Here is a 20,863-nt window from a genome sequence, read left to right on the forward strand (position 1 = left end):
TATTCTCTGCTGAGCTAAATTCCAGGCCCATGAATCACCATCTCAAAACATGTCCTAAGAGTTACCCAACCAATTGATTGGTTTACTATTATTCATATATTGCCATTCATGTCCTCATAGAGTTGAGAAATTGACATTAAAAAACATTAATTTCACCACAGTGTCCCTTTTCCATAGATTAGCTATTTATACTCACCTGGTTTTGGTAACAAAGATCTCTCTCTCTCTCTTCTTTAAGTCAAAATGCTAGTGGTCATTTTTTTATATACATATAGCTCAGGAGGAACAGCTTTCAATAATATTAAATCCTAGCTGCTGTTAGCTTCAGATGCTAACCTCATTAAAGACTCCATTTCATATTTATAGGTATATTTTTCTTATTATTCCATATTGAAGCTACTTTTTCTCTGTCACATTTCAAGAGATACCAAAAATAATAATAATAATAAAAAGATATAATGTGAGGTTTTTAAAATTAACCCTGAGGGAAAAAAATGAGTTTCAAAATTTCTCATATTATGGGATTCTGAATTATTATTTTTTTTAACAAGTAACAGCAACTATTATTTGAAGAAGTAGTTCATTAGCCTGAAACAACTTCCATAGATGCTAGTTTGGGGCACTTATAGAAGTCACCATGAAGAATCAATTTTTAAAAAGAGAGAAACTAAATATTTTTTTTCCTCAAATAATAATGAGCTAAGTTATTCAGACTAACCCCTTCCATTTAAAATTTTAAAATTCTAGACAAGACTATGGCCATGCCACCCTGAACATGCCCGATCTCATCTGATCTCAGAAGCTAAGCAGGGTCAGGCCTGGTTAGTACTTAGATGGGAGACCACCCAGGAATACCAGGTGCTATAGGCATTTAAAAAAATATTCTAGATAAGAGCATTCTTTAAAAAATCTTTTTAAAAGTAAAGAATAATGAGGCCAGAATTTTTTTTAAATAGTAATCCAGAGAGATAAATGAGCATGGAAGCCACTTTTGCCCTCAGATCATTTACTAATCTCATTTTCATGTCTTCATGGAGTGGAAGGTAAGGGAGAGGGTCAGAATGAAAGTACAGGCCTCGTCAAGGTGGGCTATCTAACAGAAGACTCTCCTACAATAAGCTGGGAGGCCATGGAGCAACAAAATCTGAATAAGAGCAAACCAGAGGTAAATCAACCCTTGTATGGATTTGTAGCTTGAGTTTTCATTCCATGGGTAATTCTGAGAATTTCAACCCTTGAACTTGGCTATTAGTATTTCTAGCCTGGCTGTGACCCCAGGTACCTGGTAAAAGCAAACAGTCTTCTCTAAAGTAATGTGCCTTCTAACTAGACTTCAAGTTATTACAGAAAATAATATTTTCAGTACCATGACAAACGTAATCAGTGATAACCAGGTATATAAGGCAGTAAGGCACCATTAACGAGAACCAACACATATGAGTTGAATTGTAAGCCTCCAAAATTCATACATTGAAGTCCTGATCCCCAGTATCTCTGAATGTGACTATATTTGGAAATCAAGTCTTTGCAGACATAGTTAGTTAAGATAACACGAGGTTATACTGGAGTAGGGTGGGCCCTAATCTAATGTGACCAATGTCCTTACAAAAAGGAGAAATGTGGACACATATACACACACACACACAGGGAGAATACCATGTGAAGATGAAGTCAGAGACCAGGGTGATGGCATCTACAAGCCACATGCTACCAGCAAACCATCAAAAGTTAGGGGAGAGACATGGATAGATTTCTCTATCACAACGCTTTGAAGGAACTAACCATGCCAAAGACACTTTGATCTTGGACTTCTAGCCTCCAGAACAATTGTGAGACTATAACAAATCTATTGTTTAAGATACCCAGTTTGTGGTGCTTTGTTATGGCAACGCTAACAACTGATACACGGCAGAAACAAGGGCAACGGACACACAAAGTCATCAAATATCAGAATTATCAAATATGTGCTATAAAACAAACATACACCCTGTGTTTGAAGATAATAAAAGTTAGAAAATATCTGGGAAAAACGGGGAACTATAAAAAGTGTTATAGCACCCAACTACTGCTATAAAGCAAGATAAAGAAATAAAAGGGATACTGATGGAAAGAGGAAATAAAACTGTGATTATACAAATTATCAAAAAAGTACCTAGAACTCTCAAGGAACTTTAGCAAAGTTGCACTATACAAGGTCAGTATTTAAAAAAATCAATTGTATTTCTATATACTAGCAATGAACAATTAAATAATTAAAAATTTTTAAAGTGCCATTTACAATAGCACCCATAAAAAGAAATACATAGGTATATATCTAACAAAATGTATACAAGATCTATATACGGAAAAATATTTTTTTAATTGTTTAAATTAATCAACAAAGACTCATGTACAGGGAGAGATGTACTATGTATTATAGACTGAATATTTGTGTCCGTCCAAAATTCATATGTTAAATACTAACCCCCCAGGTGGTGGCATTTGGAGGTGGGCCTTTGGGAGATAATTAGGTCTTGAGGACAGAGCCCTTATGCGTGGAATTAGTGGCCTTACAGGAAGAGGCCAGAGAGCCACTCGCTCTCTTTCTGTCATGTGAGGACATGATGAGAAGTCGGCAGTCTGCAACACGGAAGAGGGCTCCTCACCAGAACCCCACCACCATGCCAGCATCCTGAGCTCAAACCTCCAGTGTCCAAAACAGTGAGAAATAAATTTCTGTTATTTATAAGCCACCCAGTCTGTGGTACTTTATTATAGAAGCCCGAACAGACTAAGATAACATTTTGTTTTGGATTGGAAGACTCAGTATTAATAAGATGTCATTTCTCCCCAAACTGAGCTACAAAATGATGTATTGGTACATGTGGGGGAAGAGTACAATGTTGATAAGTCAACAATGAAAGGGAGGAGCACAGTTCAATATTCTATAGCAAGAATATTGACCAGTAATCATTTGATTTCCATGGAGAATCAGAGATTTTTTCATTTAGGAAGGAAGCAAGTCCACATGGATGAAATGATAATAATCTGAAATGATTTGCTTTGAAATAACCTGGCGAAGATGAAGGAGAGCCGGGGTAAAGATGAAACAGTTAAAATCCCAGCAAGATATTTTTCCAGTGTTGACAAGCTGATTTGAAAATTTACATGAAAGAGCAAAAGAACCAGAATAGTGAAAACATTTGAAAAAAGAACAAAGTTAGAGGGCTCACATTACCTGATTTCATGACCTTCTGTAAAGCTATAGTAATTAAGCCAGTGGATATTGAGGATAGATGCATAGAGACAGATAGGAGAAAACAGAGTCCAAAACTAGACCCAAACAAATATGGTCAATTGATTTTTGTTACAAAGATGTAGCAATAATTCAATAGAGAAAGAATTGTCTTTTCAAAAGATAGTGCTAGAGAAATTGAAATTTATATGTAAAAAAATTGACATATACCTCATAGATTATACAAAAATTACTTTAAAATACATTATAAGCATAAATATAACAGTATAAAACCTTTAAAAGAAAACATAGGAGAAAATATTGATGACTTGGGATTAGGTAAGTCTTCTTAGAGATGACATTTTAGTCTCTAAAAGAAAAAATTGGTAAATTTGACCTCATCAAAATTTTAAACTTTTGTTCTGTAAAAGATACTATTAAGAAAATAAAAGACAAGTCAAAGACTGGGAGAAATATTTGCAAATCACACTTGACAAGAGATTAGTATTTAGAACTCTCAAAATTCAACAGTAAGAAAATAACCCAATTAAAAAGTAGGCTTTACCTAAGAAGATATACAGATGGCAAATAAGCACATGAAAAAGTGCTCAACACTTACAGTCATTAACCAATGCAAATTAAAACTACAATGAGATACCACTATACACCTATTAGAATTGCAAAACAAAACCACGCCCAACAATAACAAATGCTGAGATGCAGAACAACTGGAGCTCTCATATATTGCTGATGGTAATACAAAATGATACAACCATTTTGGAAAATATTTTTGCAGTTTCTTATAAAATTAAATATACACTTAGTTTATGACCCAGCAATCCCACTCTTAGCTGTTTAGTTAAGAGAAATGAAAATTTATGTTACATAAAAACCTACAGCAACTTTATTCATAATTGCTAAAAACTGAAAAGAACCCCAGTATCCTTCAGCTGCCCAGTGGTTAAACAAAGTGCTATATCCATACAATGGAACAGTACTCAGCAATAATAAGGAACAAACTATTGATTGACGTAGCAACATGTATGAATCTCTTACGGCATTGTGCTAAGTGAAAGAAGCCAGAATCAAAAGGATTCCTACTCTGTGAATCAATCCATATGACACTCTGGAAAAGGCAAAACTATAGGAACAGAGAACATATCAGGGGTTAAAGACGGGAAGGGTTTGGCTACAAAAGGGCATCAGGAGGGGTGATGGTACAGTTCTGTATCTTAATTTTGGTAGTGATTATGCAACTCTGTGCACATCAAAAAGACTGAGTTTTACTGTATGTAATTTTAAAAATAATGTTTTAAATGATGTACCATATTTGAAAAACAATCAAATGGGTTTTCTAGAAATAAGTATTTTATTACAATTAAAAATTCAGTAGTGAATTTAATAGCAAATAATATCAGTTCAAGATAGATCACAAGAAAGCATACAGAATGTAGCATAGAATGGTAAAAAAAAAATGGAAAATTCAGAAGAGAGGACAAGAGGCATAGAGATAAGTGAAAGGGCATAAGATACATTTAAGCACAGTCTCAGGAAAAGAGAGAATAGCTGAGAATTTTCTGGAATTGATTTAAAAAAAAAAGACCCACTCCACAGATTTAAGAAACCTGATAAATCCCAGGAAGGATAAATAAAAGAAAATTCACATAGAGTGGAAAATATAGAAAATCAAAGATAAGAGGAAAAATCTTAAAATTAGTCTGAGGAAAAAAAAAGACAGATGACCTTGAAGGGTACAAAGAATTGATGACTGACTGCACAACCACATGAGAAGCCATAAAACAGTGAAATAATAGCTTCAATATTATTGAAAGAAAACTTTAGAAAAAAATAATTGCCAACCTAGAATGTTATACCTAGGAAAATGTATGTTTTAGGAATGAAAGAGAAATGAAGACATTTTCAGACAAATAAGAACCGAGTTTGTCACCAGCAGACCTTTACTAAAGTAGATTCTGAAGGAATCCGCTTCAGGCAGAAGGAAAATCATCCTAGATGAAAGGTCTGAAAGAAGAAACTATAAGCAAAGGAAAAGAGAAACAAGTGAATGCATCTAAATATACATGGAATGATGCCTTTTGGGTTTTTTTAAAGTTCAGAACAAAAACAGTAGGGCATAAAAATAGTATTAAGGTAATCTAAGTTCCTTGCCTTGTCCTGTAATAGAATGTGTAGAATAATTTCTAGGGAAAATCACCAAAAGAAAAACAGAGATTAAAGGCAAAGTTTACAAACTAGAAGTGGGAAGAAATGGAATAATTTTTTAAAGTCAGTTAATCCGAAAGATGATAAGGAAATTAAGAAAAAGCACCTAAGACAGTAGACTTGTTTTTATTAACACATCAGTAACTACAGTGAGTATAAGTAGACTACTCAATTAATTTTCCAATTAGAAGTTAAAGATCATCCAATTGGATTTCTAAGACTCTAATTCTCTTAATTATAAGAATTCAGAAAAGTTAAAGATAAAAGGATAGAAAAACATGTACCTTGCAAACACCAGACAAAAGGAAGCCGGCATCACTATATTAATAGCAGTCAAAATAAAATGTAAGACAAAAAAGCATTACTAAAATTAAAGAGGGCATTTCACAAAAGGTTCAGTTCCCCTGCAAGATAATAAATTTACCTTTCTATGTATTACATAATTTTAAAAGTTAGAGTAGTTATATAAAGATAAAATCTATAGTGAACTTTTTAATACACCTTATCAGTAATTGATAGAACAAGTGTATTAAAAATTAAAGATACAAACTATTTAGACAACACAATTTAAAAAGGCTTTGTCCTAACAGAAATATATTAAACATTGAAAAATACATTATTTTCAAACACATTAAGAACATTTACAAATTTATGGTAGGCCATAATGCAAGTCTCAACAAATTTGAACAGATTCAAATCATACACGGTATATTCTCTGAGCACAATACAATTAAGTTAGAAATCAGAAACGGAAAGATAAGAAAATCCTCAAGTGCTTAGAAAGTCCCTAAAATTAATAAAGCTGCCTAAAAATTAATAAGCTAACTATTCATCTCAAGAAGTTTAAAAAGATAGCAAAGTAAATCTGAAGAAAGTAGGAGGAAGGAAAGGATAAAGATAAGAATAAAAATGAATACAATAAAAAAACAAACATTTAGTAGAAAGAATTATCAAAGCCAAACTTTTTTAAGGCAAATAGAATCGACAAACCTCTGATAAAGGAAAAAGACAGAGAGGCACAGATAATTAATATCGGGGCTGAGAAAGAGAACTTTATTACAGATGGTATGGATGATAAAACAATAAGAGGATGTGATTAATATCTATATGCCAGTAAATTAGAAAATTTGGAAAAAATTGATTCCTAGCAAAATGTAACTTAATAAAACAGAATCAAGAAACAGAAAACCTGTATTGGCCCTGTCACCATTAAAGAAGTTGAATTAATAAGTTTCTGTGTCATAGACTCTCATTGAGAACCGTCACTTAACAACATAATCGTTTTGTGATTATGAAGGTAAGCAAACTTCCACTATGAAGTTAAGAAGATTTTGCTGTAGCACTGGATTCCCTTTGGGCAAGGATTTACTCAATTATGGGAAATCCTAGTAGATAATTCTAAGAAATTCTCTACATTAGGGAGCATTCATATAAACCAAATGTAAAGACTACATTTTTTTTTAAGAATTCAGCTTATTTACTTAAAAACAAATTGTTCTAGCAGATTTTCAGGATATATTAGACAGCCTACAATGTGGCATCCTTCTATTATTAGTTCTTGTAAATTCGGAAGGAAAGGGATAACTCTAGATTGAGCTGCTATTGTGAAATCACAGGATCCCGGATATGACAGAGTTTGTGAGTGAGAATGCAGGAGACAGCATGCTTGCGAGTGTTTGTGATATTGTAACGGTACGGGAAGCATGGTCGAGTCAGGCTCAGCGCTGCTACCACCATTTGATGATTTTTCTCACCCAAAGATGTTAGCTCCTCACTGTCCTTGGCACTGTCGTGAGCACCTCTGGTCCACAAAGCTGGACCTCTCCCGACTGTCCTTGGTGTTCAGGGCCATGCTAAATGAAGCGCTTAAGATTATTTTGAAAAATAATTTGGGTTATGACATGGCCTTTACCTCATCAGTTTTTACTTCCTGCTTTTGACTATATATATTTCAGAGATTAAAGTTTGGTTTCAAGCAAGAGGACAGTCGCTCGTGCTTCGATTCTGTGATCTTGCTCCAGAGCTTTCCTGGTTGGCTCTTTTGTTAAATGTCCAAAACAGTCAGAAATCAAGATTTCTTTCCAGATGTGCAGAAGTGATACCCCAAGAACTTCTCTGTACACAAAAAAAAAAAAAAAAAAAAAACTGTCAGGAGCAAGTCATTGAGGCATGGACAAAAATCCTGCTTTCCCCCTTCCCGAGCATGTCTCACACAGGCTTAGTAAGTGCTCTGTGCGTTCCTTCTTCACAGGAAAGAAAAAATCCAAATTCAAAACATTTAAGAAGTTCTTCGGGAAGAAGAAGAGGAAGGAATCACCTTCGTCCACAGGAAGTAGCACCTGGAAGCAAAGTCAGGTGAAGGATGAGGTCGTCGCCATGGAGTCAAGGGCAGTGGGCTATGACTCAGAGGATGAGCTAGAGTAAGTTGCTTATCGCATCCTCAGGGCTTATATTCTGTGGTGGGGCCTGTGTGCCGAAACACTCTGTATTGTTGTCTTGGTAACTTGCTGGGTTTCTGAGCCTGTTTTCTGGGTTCTCCCACTGATGTTGTGCCATTCTGTCTTTTCATACATGGGAGTGGAGAACATTGCGGGGAAATTATTAGGTGCCTGCCATGTGCCAGGTGCTGCATATATTAAATGTCTGTGGTCACTGTGGGACAGGAAGTAAGGTATACCACTTTACAAACTAGCACACCAAGCTTTAGCAGAATTTTGGAGAAGTTGCCCAATATCCTACAGCTGAAAGTGGCACGATAGGGATAAGAGCCCTGATTTAATTTGGCCTAAAACTCTTTTGAGGGCCTGGATACTATACCAGAAAATGTTCAGGGTTAGGGGGTAGGGGGCTTTTGCTGTTCTGTCTTAGAAAAATCATCCCAGAATACTGTTGAGAAGAACAGATTCTGTAGGTATGAAACTTTGGGGAAGCCTAGTGGAGGAATCCTTATTTTTAGAACTTGTATTTCACCAAAATATAGTTATAATACATATACTCCAGTTATTCTAGCAGTTATATCTGTGAGTAAAAGGAAAGAAAAGACCAGGTTTTTTGCCATGCCAACTTTTATGTTTCCTTCTAAACAACTTTGGCCCTTAATTTGAAGATAAAACTCTTCAGAGGCATAATGACCCTCAAGATTGGGGAATAGGCCATGCTGAGGAGGGTCACAGACTTCAGCATCCCAGCGATGGTGTCCTGTTCCCTCCACCCCCAGCACCACTCCTCCCTCCTGTTTCCAGCCTCCTCCCTGGTTTTTAAAGGAGTAGAAATTACACTGACCACTTGGTGGCACCAAATGACTGAAGAGGAAAGATTTGAGTGTTTCCTTCAGGTATTTTTGTTTGTTTTGTTTTCGATGGTAGCAGGATGCTCTCCTCGCACCTTGAGAAGTATGGGGAGGATGCACTGAACACAGATTTTTAAAATCAGTGTGCTCCAAACTCTTGGGGAGTGAGACGTTATCGTGATAACAGCACTACTTAATAAATTTCCTCACTGGGCCAGCTCCCGGAAAACTGTAACCCTCACCTCACCCACTCCCATCTCTTGAACACACAGTTCTGGTCTTGGGGACAGAGGCCCAGGCAGGAGTATGGCAGGTGGGATGAGCGGGTGCAAAATGACCTGTCCATTTGTCCATCTCCTGTTTATCACTGGAGCCCATGAGAAGTGGGGACAGTGTCCTTTTCATCTTTATATCCCCAGCACCTAGCAAGGGCCTGGTCCCCAGTTACTGGTAAAGTTTTGCTGGATCGATGCTCAGAAAGGAAGCTTGAGGGCAGAATATAACAAGGCCCGGGAAGTACAAATAAGGATTTTTAGAGAGCAGGGCGGTGGGGAGGCGAGATCATAAAGGCATCCCTTAGCCTCTGGGAGTCTGTGTGTCTTCTAGCTCTGCAGCAACTTCTCATCCATCACATATTAAAGCTTATGGGACCCTGTGGGTTTGAAAAGCTGACCCCAATCTATTGTGTCTGTATGGTTATGCCTCTTAAGTCTCTTAATCTATAACGGTTCCCCTTTCTCCTTTGTTTTATGTCATTAATCCTTTGGATGAGCAGGGTCATTTGCTTTGCAGAATATCCCGCTTTCTGGCTTTGCTTTCACTCAGTACGATAGAACTCATTCTTATATTCTCAGAATTTCTTGTAAAGTATTAGGGGGATCTAGATAGTTGATTAGATTTAGGTTCAAGATAGTACTGGATACTTACTGTCACACCACATCACAAGGCACATAACTTTCTGGCTGTCCCACTTCTGGGGGCTCTGAGACTGAGCACTGGGCAGGGCTCCTCACTGTGTTTCCTCCACCAATTGCTTTAACACCCATTGCACATATCCATCATTTCATTGCAAAATGGTGGTTTTTCTAATTCTGTCATTCAGTCTGCATGTGTCAGCTGGAATTTTTCTATGAAGAAGCTCTTTCCTTTATCAAGGGCTTGGTGGCTCTCAAATATAGTTTGTACAGGAGAGGCAGGATAATGTTTGGAATAATGATTTCTTTCTATTGATTCACCATCAGACTCATGACCTGCTACCCTAGCAACTCCCAACACTGACCAATGAGTTTTGTTTTTTTCATTTCTTCTTTCTTGAATATGGTTGTGAATGCATGAATTTTTATATATTTGGTTTGCTTTAACCCATGACAATTTTTATTCATTTTTATCCTCATATCGTCCCATCTTATGCTATTGAGACTCACTTCAAATTTGCTACTGAGTTGTTTTGACATGACCCCATTTGTCTTTGCATCCTTGCTTTCTTGCACAATGAGAAATCTTGGGTTCATTTTGTACATTTCCCACCCTAAACCTGTAATCAGCCATTTCTTCATAGGATTCTAGTTTCTTTTGGTGTGACATAATTTTGAGAGCCACAGTCTGGTCGTCAGGAATGATGATTGCTAGTGAGTTGGCTGTCCCCATCTTCTAGACCTCACCAGTACATACAGCTAGGAAAGACGCTTTATTTTTAAAGAGAAATATAAATCATTAATTTCCAGATATTTCCAGTTTAAATTTTATAAGACAAAATTTTTACTTCTTTGTTTGAATTCACTTTTTTTTATTGCAAATCTTGGTTCCGTATGATATTAGTAAAATTATTTATTTTCTTCATTGTACAGTACACTTACAATAATTTTATTATCTTCTTTTCCCACACAGAGTTTATATACTATACAGATTGTTCTGCACTTTTTTAAAAAAGCAGTATTGCTACTACTAAGAGAGCAATTTGATATCTTTGTGGGTTTTGTTCTTAGAATTTATCCTGTTACAGATATAGAATTAAAAGTTACTTGGATGTCGAGTTAATCACTTTTCTCTGTGTGGTTATACCCACAACCTAATATAAAATTAGGCTTGTTTCTGATTGTTTTCTAGTTTTAGAGATCGTTTTATTTCCGTTTTTGTTTGATTTTTGCCTTTTAGCCATGTAAATCGTTTACATAGCTTCCAAGGCAAAGTTGTAGGTGTAGGGTACCTTGGCACCCTGTCTCCCATCTTGTTCTCTCCTTCTCTAGAAGGAAATCAGTTTTATTAATTTGTTACTTATCCTTTTATTTTTATTTTAAAAAATATAAGCAAATACATCTATTCACATATGTTCATATATATTCGCACACCGAGCTGACACTCCACAAATGTTTTGCGCTGTTTTTTTTTTCCTTAGTGTAGTCTGCTGCTGCCCGTGTACAGGTTACAGACATCCTCCTCACTCATTGGTCCCCCCATATCAAGTTCCACAATTTATTCAGACACCTCCTGAGGGACGTTTGGATTGCCCCCAGTGTTTTGCTCCCATAAGCATTGCTACAGTGAATGGCCTTGTGTTTCTGCGGAGGCTTTTTCACACTGTCTCAACACCCAGTTCGGCCCAGAGGAGGCCTTAGAGCAGTGATCATAGTTTCCAAAGGGTGTGGCCGCAGGCAGCCCACTGAAGGCAGGGAAACCCAAGTGTGCCTGTGTCCTTTGTGACAAGAGCTGCCATTGTGAGAGGGCCTGCCTGGTGCTTTCGCTTGGCCTGATTCCCTCCCAGAAATGTGAAGACACACCCTTCTAGAACCCTGGGTTCCCCACTTGCAGGCTCATTATTATGGGCTAGAAAGAAGTTAGACAGCATCACTAGCCAACAAGACTAGGTCTGCAGTGCAGCAGGGCCATGCCTAAGAGTTCCTAATGCCTCACGGAGGTCAGGGTGCCCAGGGCTAGGTGGCGGAGGACGGTCATGGTGTACAAGATGGCCAGTCTGCAGGGGGTGGGGGGTGCTTTCCTTCCTTCATCGTTGGGTCTTAATCACCTCCTTCCACCTATTGTTCAGACAGCCACTGCTGCTAGGAAAATATGACAGCTAACTCCCATATCCTCTTAGGACATTTTGCAAATGTCCTGTGGGTGCAGTTCCAAACTGGGGCCTTGAGCTTGGGCCTGGGGAAAGGGCTGGGATGGTGATGACAGAAAGGCCCACCACCTACACTCCAGGACCTAGGCACACAGGTTGGATTGCACAGATGATACTAAGTAAAGAAAAGGGGATGTGGCTTTGCAGGCGGCAATTGTCATTTCAAACCCAGCCATGAATGTGTACTTCAGACCTCCTTGTGAGGGTGCCTCCGGGAGGCCGGCCCTCAGCCCTCAGCCCACCGAGGGGCTGCATGTTTGCCCACAGCGGTGACTTCACGTTCCCGGGCAACCCTGCCAGCCAGTCGAGGCCCCCATCTGGGACCTCATACCTTGTCAAATCTCGGTTTTTCAATTAATAAAAAGAATACTCACAATCTTCAGATCTGTTAGGAAAATTCCTGTCTCTACAACACTCCTAATAGTTGACTGAGGTATTTGACAGGATGGGGATAAACTGCAATCAGGACCAATTCAAAAATGAATGCAGCCAAGGGCTTGTGGTACCCAGGGCCATCAACCCCAGTGCCCCTTGCTGTTCGTCCTGAGGACCCAGCTGAGAGGTGACGTGAGCAGAGTTTCACAGTGTCTCTTTCTCCTAGGGAGTCAAGGGGTGCTTTGGGTGGCCGGGCCCTCTCACACGACAGTATTTTCATTCCCGAGTCGGGACAGGACCCTACACGGCCTGTGCGGGTGTTTTCCCAAGAAAACGTTTGTGACCGGATTAAGGCTCTGCAGGTAAACTTTTCCTTGTCAGTGACACTTGGTATGTATGTCGCACATGAATCGAGAAGTTTTAAAATCATTTCTACTTGCTTTATCTGATATATTTTGGGGTATAATTGCGTGCACGTCACAGCTCTCCCAAGACACTCCAAGTGAGTTATGACTGGATCCCATCTCATTCTAAGTTATAAATACTCATTTTCAAGGCTGTGGCAGCCGCTCTTTGGGTTCAGTCTCCCGCCCCAGGTGAGGGTGTCAAAATATCTCCTGAATGAATGAATTGGGGCAGGAGGGTTTGTTGATAAAAGTCACTGATGAAAACAAGAGCAAATGTTCTTTATTCCAATCCAGTTAAAAATACAGTGTAATGTGAAAATGGGACCACCACCTCCAGGCGGCCTTCCTGCCAAGCGGGGAGATGACGCCGGCATGAGTTCTGAAGACGACGGTCTGCCCAGGAGCCCCCCAGAGATGTGCCTGCTGCACGATACCGGTCCCGGTACAGCCATAAAGGCAAGTGCAGCCTGCACTGCCTACACCTCCGTCCACACCCACGGCAGGGGCAGCTGGGGCCTCTGGTGGCCTCTATGCTCCCCTGAGATTCCTGTGCCAGGTGTGGCCAGGAGGTAGTCCCGCCCAGGGCACTGGAGCCCACAGTTGGTATTTATTTTCATTCTTTGAGCAGAAATTCAGGTCTTGTTGGGAGATAAGGTTTTGGTAGCATTCTTCGTAATGGCTAGAGATCTGATACAATCAACCCTAGACCTTGTTTTTCCTGTCTGAGCAGATGACCAGAGCAGTGTCCCTTCTCAAAGAGTGAAACGCCTTTGTTTCTGTTCTCTGTTGTCATGACACTTGGCCGGAGGACAAGGGAGTGGTGAACATACTTGGCTTCATCTAGGCTCCCATGTCTGAGGGAGGGTGATTCGCACTTGCTGGGCACGGGGAGGAGTGGGAGATGGGGTGCCAGTAAACAGGGCGGCAAGATCAGTTCCACAGGCAGCAGCGGTGTGCACGGCCTCTGCAGGGTGGGGAGCTCATCCCGGATGCCGCCTTCCCCTGTGGGAACCCATGAGGAAGCACTGAGCTCCTTCTCATGTATGAACAACATGGCTTACAGTGTTGCCATTTTAAGTCTATTCGAGGTATTTGTGCATAAATGATCCTTTTCCTTTCTGGACAAGCAGCTGAGGGTTGGGTAGAGTTAGAATTATCCACTTATACTGAAGACTGGAAAGCAAACAAAGGCCAGAATCCATTGTTTATAGCCACACACATGCCCCGACCATCCTTGGAGCAGTCACTTCTGTCCTGGTCCAGGGCCTTTTGCAGTGAAATGTCAGGGTTTCGTTGTGACTTGGAGTCTTGCAGATTCTGTGCTGCTCTGAAATATATAGTCAGTAGTCACTTCAGCCTGGCCAGCCAGAGGCCCCCTTGCAAAGGCGGGGGAAGGAATATCTACCCAACTCATGTGCACTCGTAGATTCCCAGGGGGTCACTGATGGAAGGAATGGGAGAGACTGTGGTGTGGCCGAGCGTAAACATGCCGCAGGGCCGGAGGTTCACCCCAAGCTGGCTAGAGAACTGCTCTGTCCAGAATTCTGCTCTGGCGTGAGCCTGACCCTGCTTGCTCCACGAGCAGTATCTGAGAACAGTGGGCTACCCACACCCATTGTCCCACCTGTAGGACAAGGAAGACAGGACAAGGAAGACAGTCTCATGTCCTGGACTTCAAGCCAGCCTTTCACCCCTTAAAATACTGGAGGGGAAGTCGACAGGCTTGTGGCCGTTGAAGGTGTAATTACTATGTGACAGACATATCTCGCATTCTCAAGTGCAGTTTCAGGGTCCCCAGCCTCAGGTCCAGATGTGACCATGTGTGTTTCAGGGCCATGTTGCGGGGCAGATGTCTGACTCGCCCCCATTCCATCCCATGGTGCGCTCTGATGTGCAGAGCACCGTGTTTCTCTGCATTTGGCTGGGACACACAGTGTAAAGAACACTTTCTAACTCCATCCCCTGGGGAGTGAGCCCAGCTCCAAACCCGTGATGCTATGATGCTCGGATCTCAGACTTAGCTGAGCAGGGGCCATTTGTGCCAGTGGGACTGGCCTCGTCCTTCTCAACACCCCTCCTGTGAGGGCGATGTGTTTTTTTGAATGTTCAGAGATTTAATCAACTGTTGGGCAATATGAACATTGCACTAGCTTCATAGGCAACCAAAATTTGAGCCTTTAAGACTTAAAAAAAAATAGATAATCTTTATCCTCAAGGTTTTGAAGACACAATGATGGTATTTTGTGCCCTGAAGGTATTTTGGGCACAGTAGACTGATAGAGAGAGGAACAATGCACTCTTTAAATGTGTTTATATAACATATGGTATTTGATACAATGGTGCCTTCAATCCCAAAAGGATAGGGTTGTAGGCTGTTTAATTTTTTCCTGCTGTGACACCTTCCACAGGCTCACATGCTAGACAGAGAAACTTAATGAAGATTATTGTGAAAAAAGGTGTTCAGAAACAATACCTGATGTCACTGCCAAGGTGCTATTTCCTGGCAGAAGGAGTGTTTTCAGGAAATGCATGGAATTACTTTGAAAAATTTTATTACCACATGAGGTAGCAATTGATGAAACGTAATTTGGTGATTTTTTTAAGGTAAAATTATATCTAGCTAGTCTTAGTCTAGATTTGCTGCCATTAAGTAGGGAATATTGGGTAGAGGGTGACAAAATGACAAGTCTGTTTGCTCTGGGAGGTGAGGGCAGGTTGATGGAGAGGACACAGCTCTGGTGGCAAAAAAATGCACCTACCACTACAGAGCAAGCCTGCAGGCGGGTTCCGTCACCTAGAGGAGTCTCTGTCCTCAGAGAGTTTGGGAGAGAATCAGATGAAAGCAGATAAGTCAGTGTCTGTCATTCCCTCACAAGGAAAGGTCAGCTGGCTCCTAACAGCACCCCCAGCCCCATCACCCCCGCTTCGTGTCTGCTGACTGTTCCCGTGGGTGCAGTCCTCAGCCCTCCCCTCAGTGGCTGAGCCCTCTTTTTGAGGATAAACACTGTAGAGCAGTTGTCATTCAGTGTCACCCCACCCAAAACGGCCTCTGAGCTCCAGGACCCTGGGAGCCACATCCCCCAACATGGGGCCACTGTTAGATTTTTAAATCACCCACTTTCCAGAATTGTCCAGAAGCACAGATTTCAGGAAATATTGGGTGACTGGGAGCAGGCAGTGCCGGTGTGCATGGTCAGATGCTGCCGGTCGCAAATAAAACCGCCGTCACTTTCCTGCCCCTGGGCCCCACGGCTCCTGTGCCATCCTGGCGGCTGCATCACTGATTAAAGACCCCTCGTCCTGAAGGGCTGGTCTCTCCAGGCCCCATGACCTCAAACCACAGTGCAGACTGAGCAGCAGGAGCTCTTCCCTGGCAGGAAGAGCCACTGTGACAGCCAGCGCGGGGGTTGCCCAGAGGTGGTTATTCAATGTCTGGGCCGTGGAGCTCCTGGCCAGTGTTCCAAGCATGGGGGCCATTGTGGAGGCCAGTGTGGGCCACACTGGGACCATCAGTTCAAGGCAGCATATATGCAGAGACCCAGGTGGAGAGGAGTCAGGGTTATAACAGGGAAACCAGAGTCCCATTTGTCACAGAAGCGACTATTCTCATGTGGTGGACTCACTGCATTTGCAGAGCAGCTCATCTTGTCTATTCTCTTAAGTCCCAGACAGTCAGGAAAAAAAACAAAAACAAATACAGTTTTACCAAGTGTTTATATACACTGCTCCTCTAGACAAGGTGAAAGTGAAGGGTTCTGTGTGGTTTTGAAATGGACCCACCCTGCTTGTGACCACTAAGGAGAACTACCTGGGAAGGGTGTCACTGGTCCAATCTAAGGCAAATTCCAGAGACGGGAAGCCAAAGCCATGGTACAGAGGAAGCTGTGACTAGGAGTCCTATCTGTGATTTATTTAAAAAATAATTTTTCTTGCTTTTCTCCCATCAGAACCTGTGTATCTAAAACAAGAGAACTAAAATGGATTGTGTCCACTTATGACTCTTTTCCCTCATTTTAGTAAATGTCTTCCCCCAGTTGACAGGAATAAACTTTATGCTTGCATTAGAAAATATAAGAAAACTTTATGTGAACAGGAAAGCTGTGTTTCTCCCTGAGGCAGTGCCCTTGGCAGAGACGGTCCCTGAGTCAGACCTAGTCTCTCTAGCAGTGTCATCCTTCTGGCTCCCCCTGAGTTTAGCACAGATTACTGGGTATTACTCTGTGTGGGGCTCCTGGGTTTGGAAAAGCAGGTGAGCGAGACACCCCATACCCCAGGAGCCCGCTCATTCCTGTGTCTCTTTGCTGCCTCCCTCCTGAGGGCTTACTAAACCATTGAGATGCATAAAATTACGGTCTTAAGTTAAAATATAAACATGACACCACCACACACCCATCAGGATGGCTACTATAAAAAAAAAAAAAAACGCAATAACAAGTGTTGGTGAGGATGTGGAGAAATTGGAACCCTCATGCACAGTTGGTGGCAAAGTAAAATGGTGCAGCCACCATGGAAAACAGTATAAAGGGTCCTCAAAAAAATAAAACTAGAATTACCATGTGAGCCCACAATTCCACATCTGGGACCCAAAAGACTTGTAAGCAAATTTCCAAACAGATATTTTCACACCCATGTCCATAGCAGCATTATTCACAGTAGCTAAAATGTGGAAGCAACACAAGTGTCCATAGACAGGTGACTGGATAAATAAAATGTGGTGTATATATCCAGTGGAAAAGCAAGGAAATTCTGTCACATGCTACAATATGGGTGAACCTTGAGGACATTATGCTGAGTGAAATAAGCCAGTCACAAAAGGACAATACTGTATGAATCCTTATTTTTGAGGTATCTAGAGTAGGCACATTTGTAGAGACAGAAAGTAGAATGGTGGGTACCAGGGGCTGGGCCAGTGGGGAGTTCACGTTTAGTGGGGACAGAGTTCCAGTTTTACAAGAGGAAAAGTTCTAGAGATGGATAGTGGCCACAGTAATATGAATGCATTTACTACCACTGAACTATACATTTAAAATCATTAAAATGGCAAATTTTATGTGTGTTTTACTACAGTAAAAGTAAAATTGAAGATGTGGTTCCATAATGTAGCGGTTAGCACTTCTACTTTATATGCAGAAGGTCCTGGGTTTGTGTCATGCCCCAGTGGATTCATGGTCCATGGTCTACGGCCATGCCACCCTGAACAAGCCCGATGTCTGATCTTGGAAGCTGATCAGTGTCGGGCCTGGTTAGTACTTGGATGGGAGACCACCTAGGAAGACCAGGTGCTGTAGGTATAAATAATAATAAATAACAAAAAAAAATTGGAAAATAAGCAACACCACGTAAGGCTTAATACTAATATCAAGCACCATGCTAGAGTGGAAAGTTGGTTGGTTGGTGTGTAAGCGGCAGGGTTGTGACTAAAGCCAGCAGCTCCCAGGTTCTCTCTGTACCTTGCACCTCTTCCCCGCTGAGTTTGCTCATGGGGCACAGTGGGTGCCCTCCACTGCCACTTTATGCTGACAGATGTCCTTTCAGGACACCCACTTAGACCTCTCTCAGTGGAGGAGCCTGCCTAGTTCAGTGGGCATGGAGGGATCTTAGGCTGTTGCCGTGACGACCAGAATCCCCTTCCTTCCCGGCAACACCTTTGCCCTTGGCTGTCAGTCACTCTCTGCTGAGGTATCAACTACTGAAATATTGTAACTTCACAGATGGTAATTTAAAGCCACATTTCTCCAAGGGAATGAGTGCATGAAGATGCAGAACCCTCCTAGAACTGATGACAGACTGCTGAGCAGTGGGCTCAGCACATTTTGTGCCCCTGCCTGTAAGTCATGCTGCTGGGCCACACTCTCAGCTTCCAGAGACAGGACCAAGCCCACCTGCCCTTGTAGAAAGCAGGCTGGTCTGTGTCACCGGAGAAACCAGCTCTTGTCTGAAGAGCTGTGGGAGGGAGCAGGCAGTTGTCCTGCTTGGGGTGCCTGGGACACAGGTTCTCCAGGGGTCGGCCCAACACTTAAGCCCCCCAGTCATTCTCCTCTGGACCCTCGCTGTTGAGAGTAAAATGTGAAACATGTCCTCTCAGGAATACAGTGAAAAGAGGGAGCTGAAATGCTGGCTGCACCCATCCCAAGACTCAGCGCTTGCTGTGTTTGCTCCTTGTCTCCTGAAGGTCTCTTTAGTTTCGTCTTCACGGCCACCGTCTCCAGACCAGCTCTCTTCCAGCCACCTGAGCAACACGCCCGTCATCAGCGTGGACAGCAGCATGGCGCCCATGGCCGATTTCGATTATCCCCCAGAATTCTCTTCATGCCTGGACAACTCTGCAGCTAAACACAAGCTCCTGGTTAAGCCCCGCAACCAGCGGTCAAGCAAAATGAGGCGATTGTCTTCGGTAATGGGGCTTCCCTTCCACCTCCAGCCACTCGCCCCTCTGAGAAAACACCAAGGCCCCATCACCTGCCACAGGAGTTGGGGTTGTCTTTTCAACATAAATCAGATATGTCTTTCTCCTGCTTAAACACTCCATTCATTCATTCATTCATTCATTTGCTCACTCATTCATTCCGCTCTGAGCTGTGAGTCTTGCCTTCCCACTGCATCCAGTGTGAAGCCCACACTCCAGGCCCTGTCTGCCTCTAGACTTCCTCTAACTCTCACTTAACACACTTTGTTCTCCTCCCTGCATCTTGAGCTCCCCAAGCTGCCCCCAACCTCAGGCCTCGTACCTGCTATATCTCCTGCTCAAGGGTGCTGTTCTCCTGGCATCAGAGGGCCTCTCCCCACAGAGGCTCACCTAACCTACCTCTTTACCATCATGCTCACTTCCTTCCTAGCACTGGCCACACACAGATATGAGCTTTGGAATGTATGTGCTCACTTGTTTACTACCATCCTTCTCTGAGACTTTGTCCCAGCTGTACTTCCAGCCCTTGGAACAAGGCTGGCCACAGAGCTGATGACATTCAGTAAACATTTATTGTATGCATGCATGAATGAACGAGCGAGTGACAGCAGAGGAAGCTGAACCACTAGAATGGAGAGCTGCCTTGGGGAAGGACCTGCTTAACATCAGGCACCCTTCCCCTGTAAGGACACACCTCTCTTTTCTGCCTGGGGTGGTCATCAGCTCTGGGTCCTGGGAACCGAGAACTTGCTGGTGGAGTACTCTAGCCTCAAGGTACCAGGGGTTAGAGGTCTCCATGGGATTGGTGCCTTCTGCCCTGCCTGGTGGTACCTACAGGATGTGACCCCTGAAGGAGCTTAGAGGCAGGGAGTGGGCCAGCCTGGCCAGAGAGCACAACAGTGCTGAGAAAGAGATGCTCACAGGCCAGCATTCTCTGGAAGGCCAGCATTGCTTCCCTGAAGATAAGATTGTGGGTGATGATGAAGGACCCAGGACAAACTAGGTGCTTCAGCTGGAGACAGTGGCCTGGGGCCTCTCAGGTTGCTGGGGTCTCCCCGAGAGAGTGGGTTTTCCTTTGGGAATGTGGGAAGTGCCTTTGCAGCTTATGCCAGAAGGCTTGGCATGAGTTTTAAAAGGTTGACTTTTGAGGGGACAGATGCTGGAGAAAGAAGCGAGCTTGTGGTTACCTTCAGCCTAATGTGCCCTTGTGCAAGCTGGGGACCAGGGTACATCTGCAAATGCTTACTCACCCCGCACAGTTATGCTTAAAGGTCCTGAGCTGTGGGGATTTGGCATGGCCCTGTAACTCTCACCTACCTGTCTTCCTGCTGCGTGGAGCCATGGGACAGGGACAAGCCAACTCCCTCTGGCCCTCGAATCCGGGATTTATTCCCACAGGGATGTCTTTTGCCCTGGCAGAAGCCTGCATAACCAGCCACAGCCAGGCCAGGACTTGGTGACAGAGGGAAGCCGGGCCCCTACTCCAGGGAGAAGTGTAGTGTCCCTTCCTTATAGCCCCCTGGACAGAGCTGTACTCCTCTTTCTCCACTTTTGAACTTGACTTAGCTCTTGAGCCATATTTTTAGAATAACAGGAAACCTGATTTCATCAGTTTGGGTAAACAGTCTTTCTTTGATTTAAACTCTCACTTCCATATTTCCCCTCCTCCTTTCCTTTTCCTTCTTGGTAGGAAGCAGCATGGGTATGTTAAGTTTTTGGTGGTATCTGTATTTTCCTGACTGGGCAGAGGTGTCTAGCCATGGTCACCAGTGTCACTGTTGGGTCCTAAGTTGGAGGCCACTGTCCTTCAGTGTCCACAGCCCCC

At 42.4% G+C, this 20,863-nt stretch overlaps 1 protein-coding gene and 1 pseudogene across 1 annotated transcript in view; both read left to right on the forward strand.

Annotated features, from left to right (window-relative positions):
- CRACDL (CRACD like) overlaps positions 1-20,863 on the forward strand; it is a 100,455-nt gene that overhangs the window by 59,108 nt on the left and 20,484 nt on the right. Inside the window, exons 3-6 of the mRNA XM_039872481.1 lie at positions 7,689-7,857; positions 12,452-12,587; positions 12,927-13,088; positions 18,805-19,026. Coding sequence (XP_039728415.1) covers positions 7,689-7,857; positions 12,452-12,587; positions 12,927-13,088; positions 18,805-19,026 — 689 coding nt within the window. The remainder of the gene's footprint in view (positions 1-7,688; positions 7,858-12,451; positions 12,588-12,926; positions 13,089-18,804; positions 19,027-20,863) is intronic.
- On the forward strand, positions 752-870 carry LOC120610333 (uncharacterized; annotated as a pseudogene).

This window comes from Pteropus medius, unplaced genomic scaffold (assembly GCF_902729225.1).
Source record: "Pteropus medius unplaced genomic scaffold, Ma_sr-lr_union100, whole genome shotgun sequence".
Taxonomy (NCBI): domain Eukaryota; kingdom Metazoa; phylum Chordata; class Mammalia; order Chiroptera; family Pteropodidae; genus Pteropus; species Pteropus medius.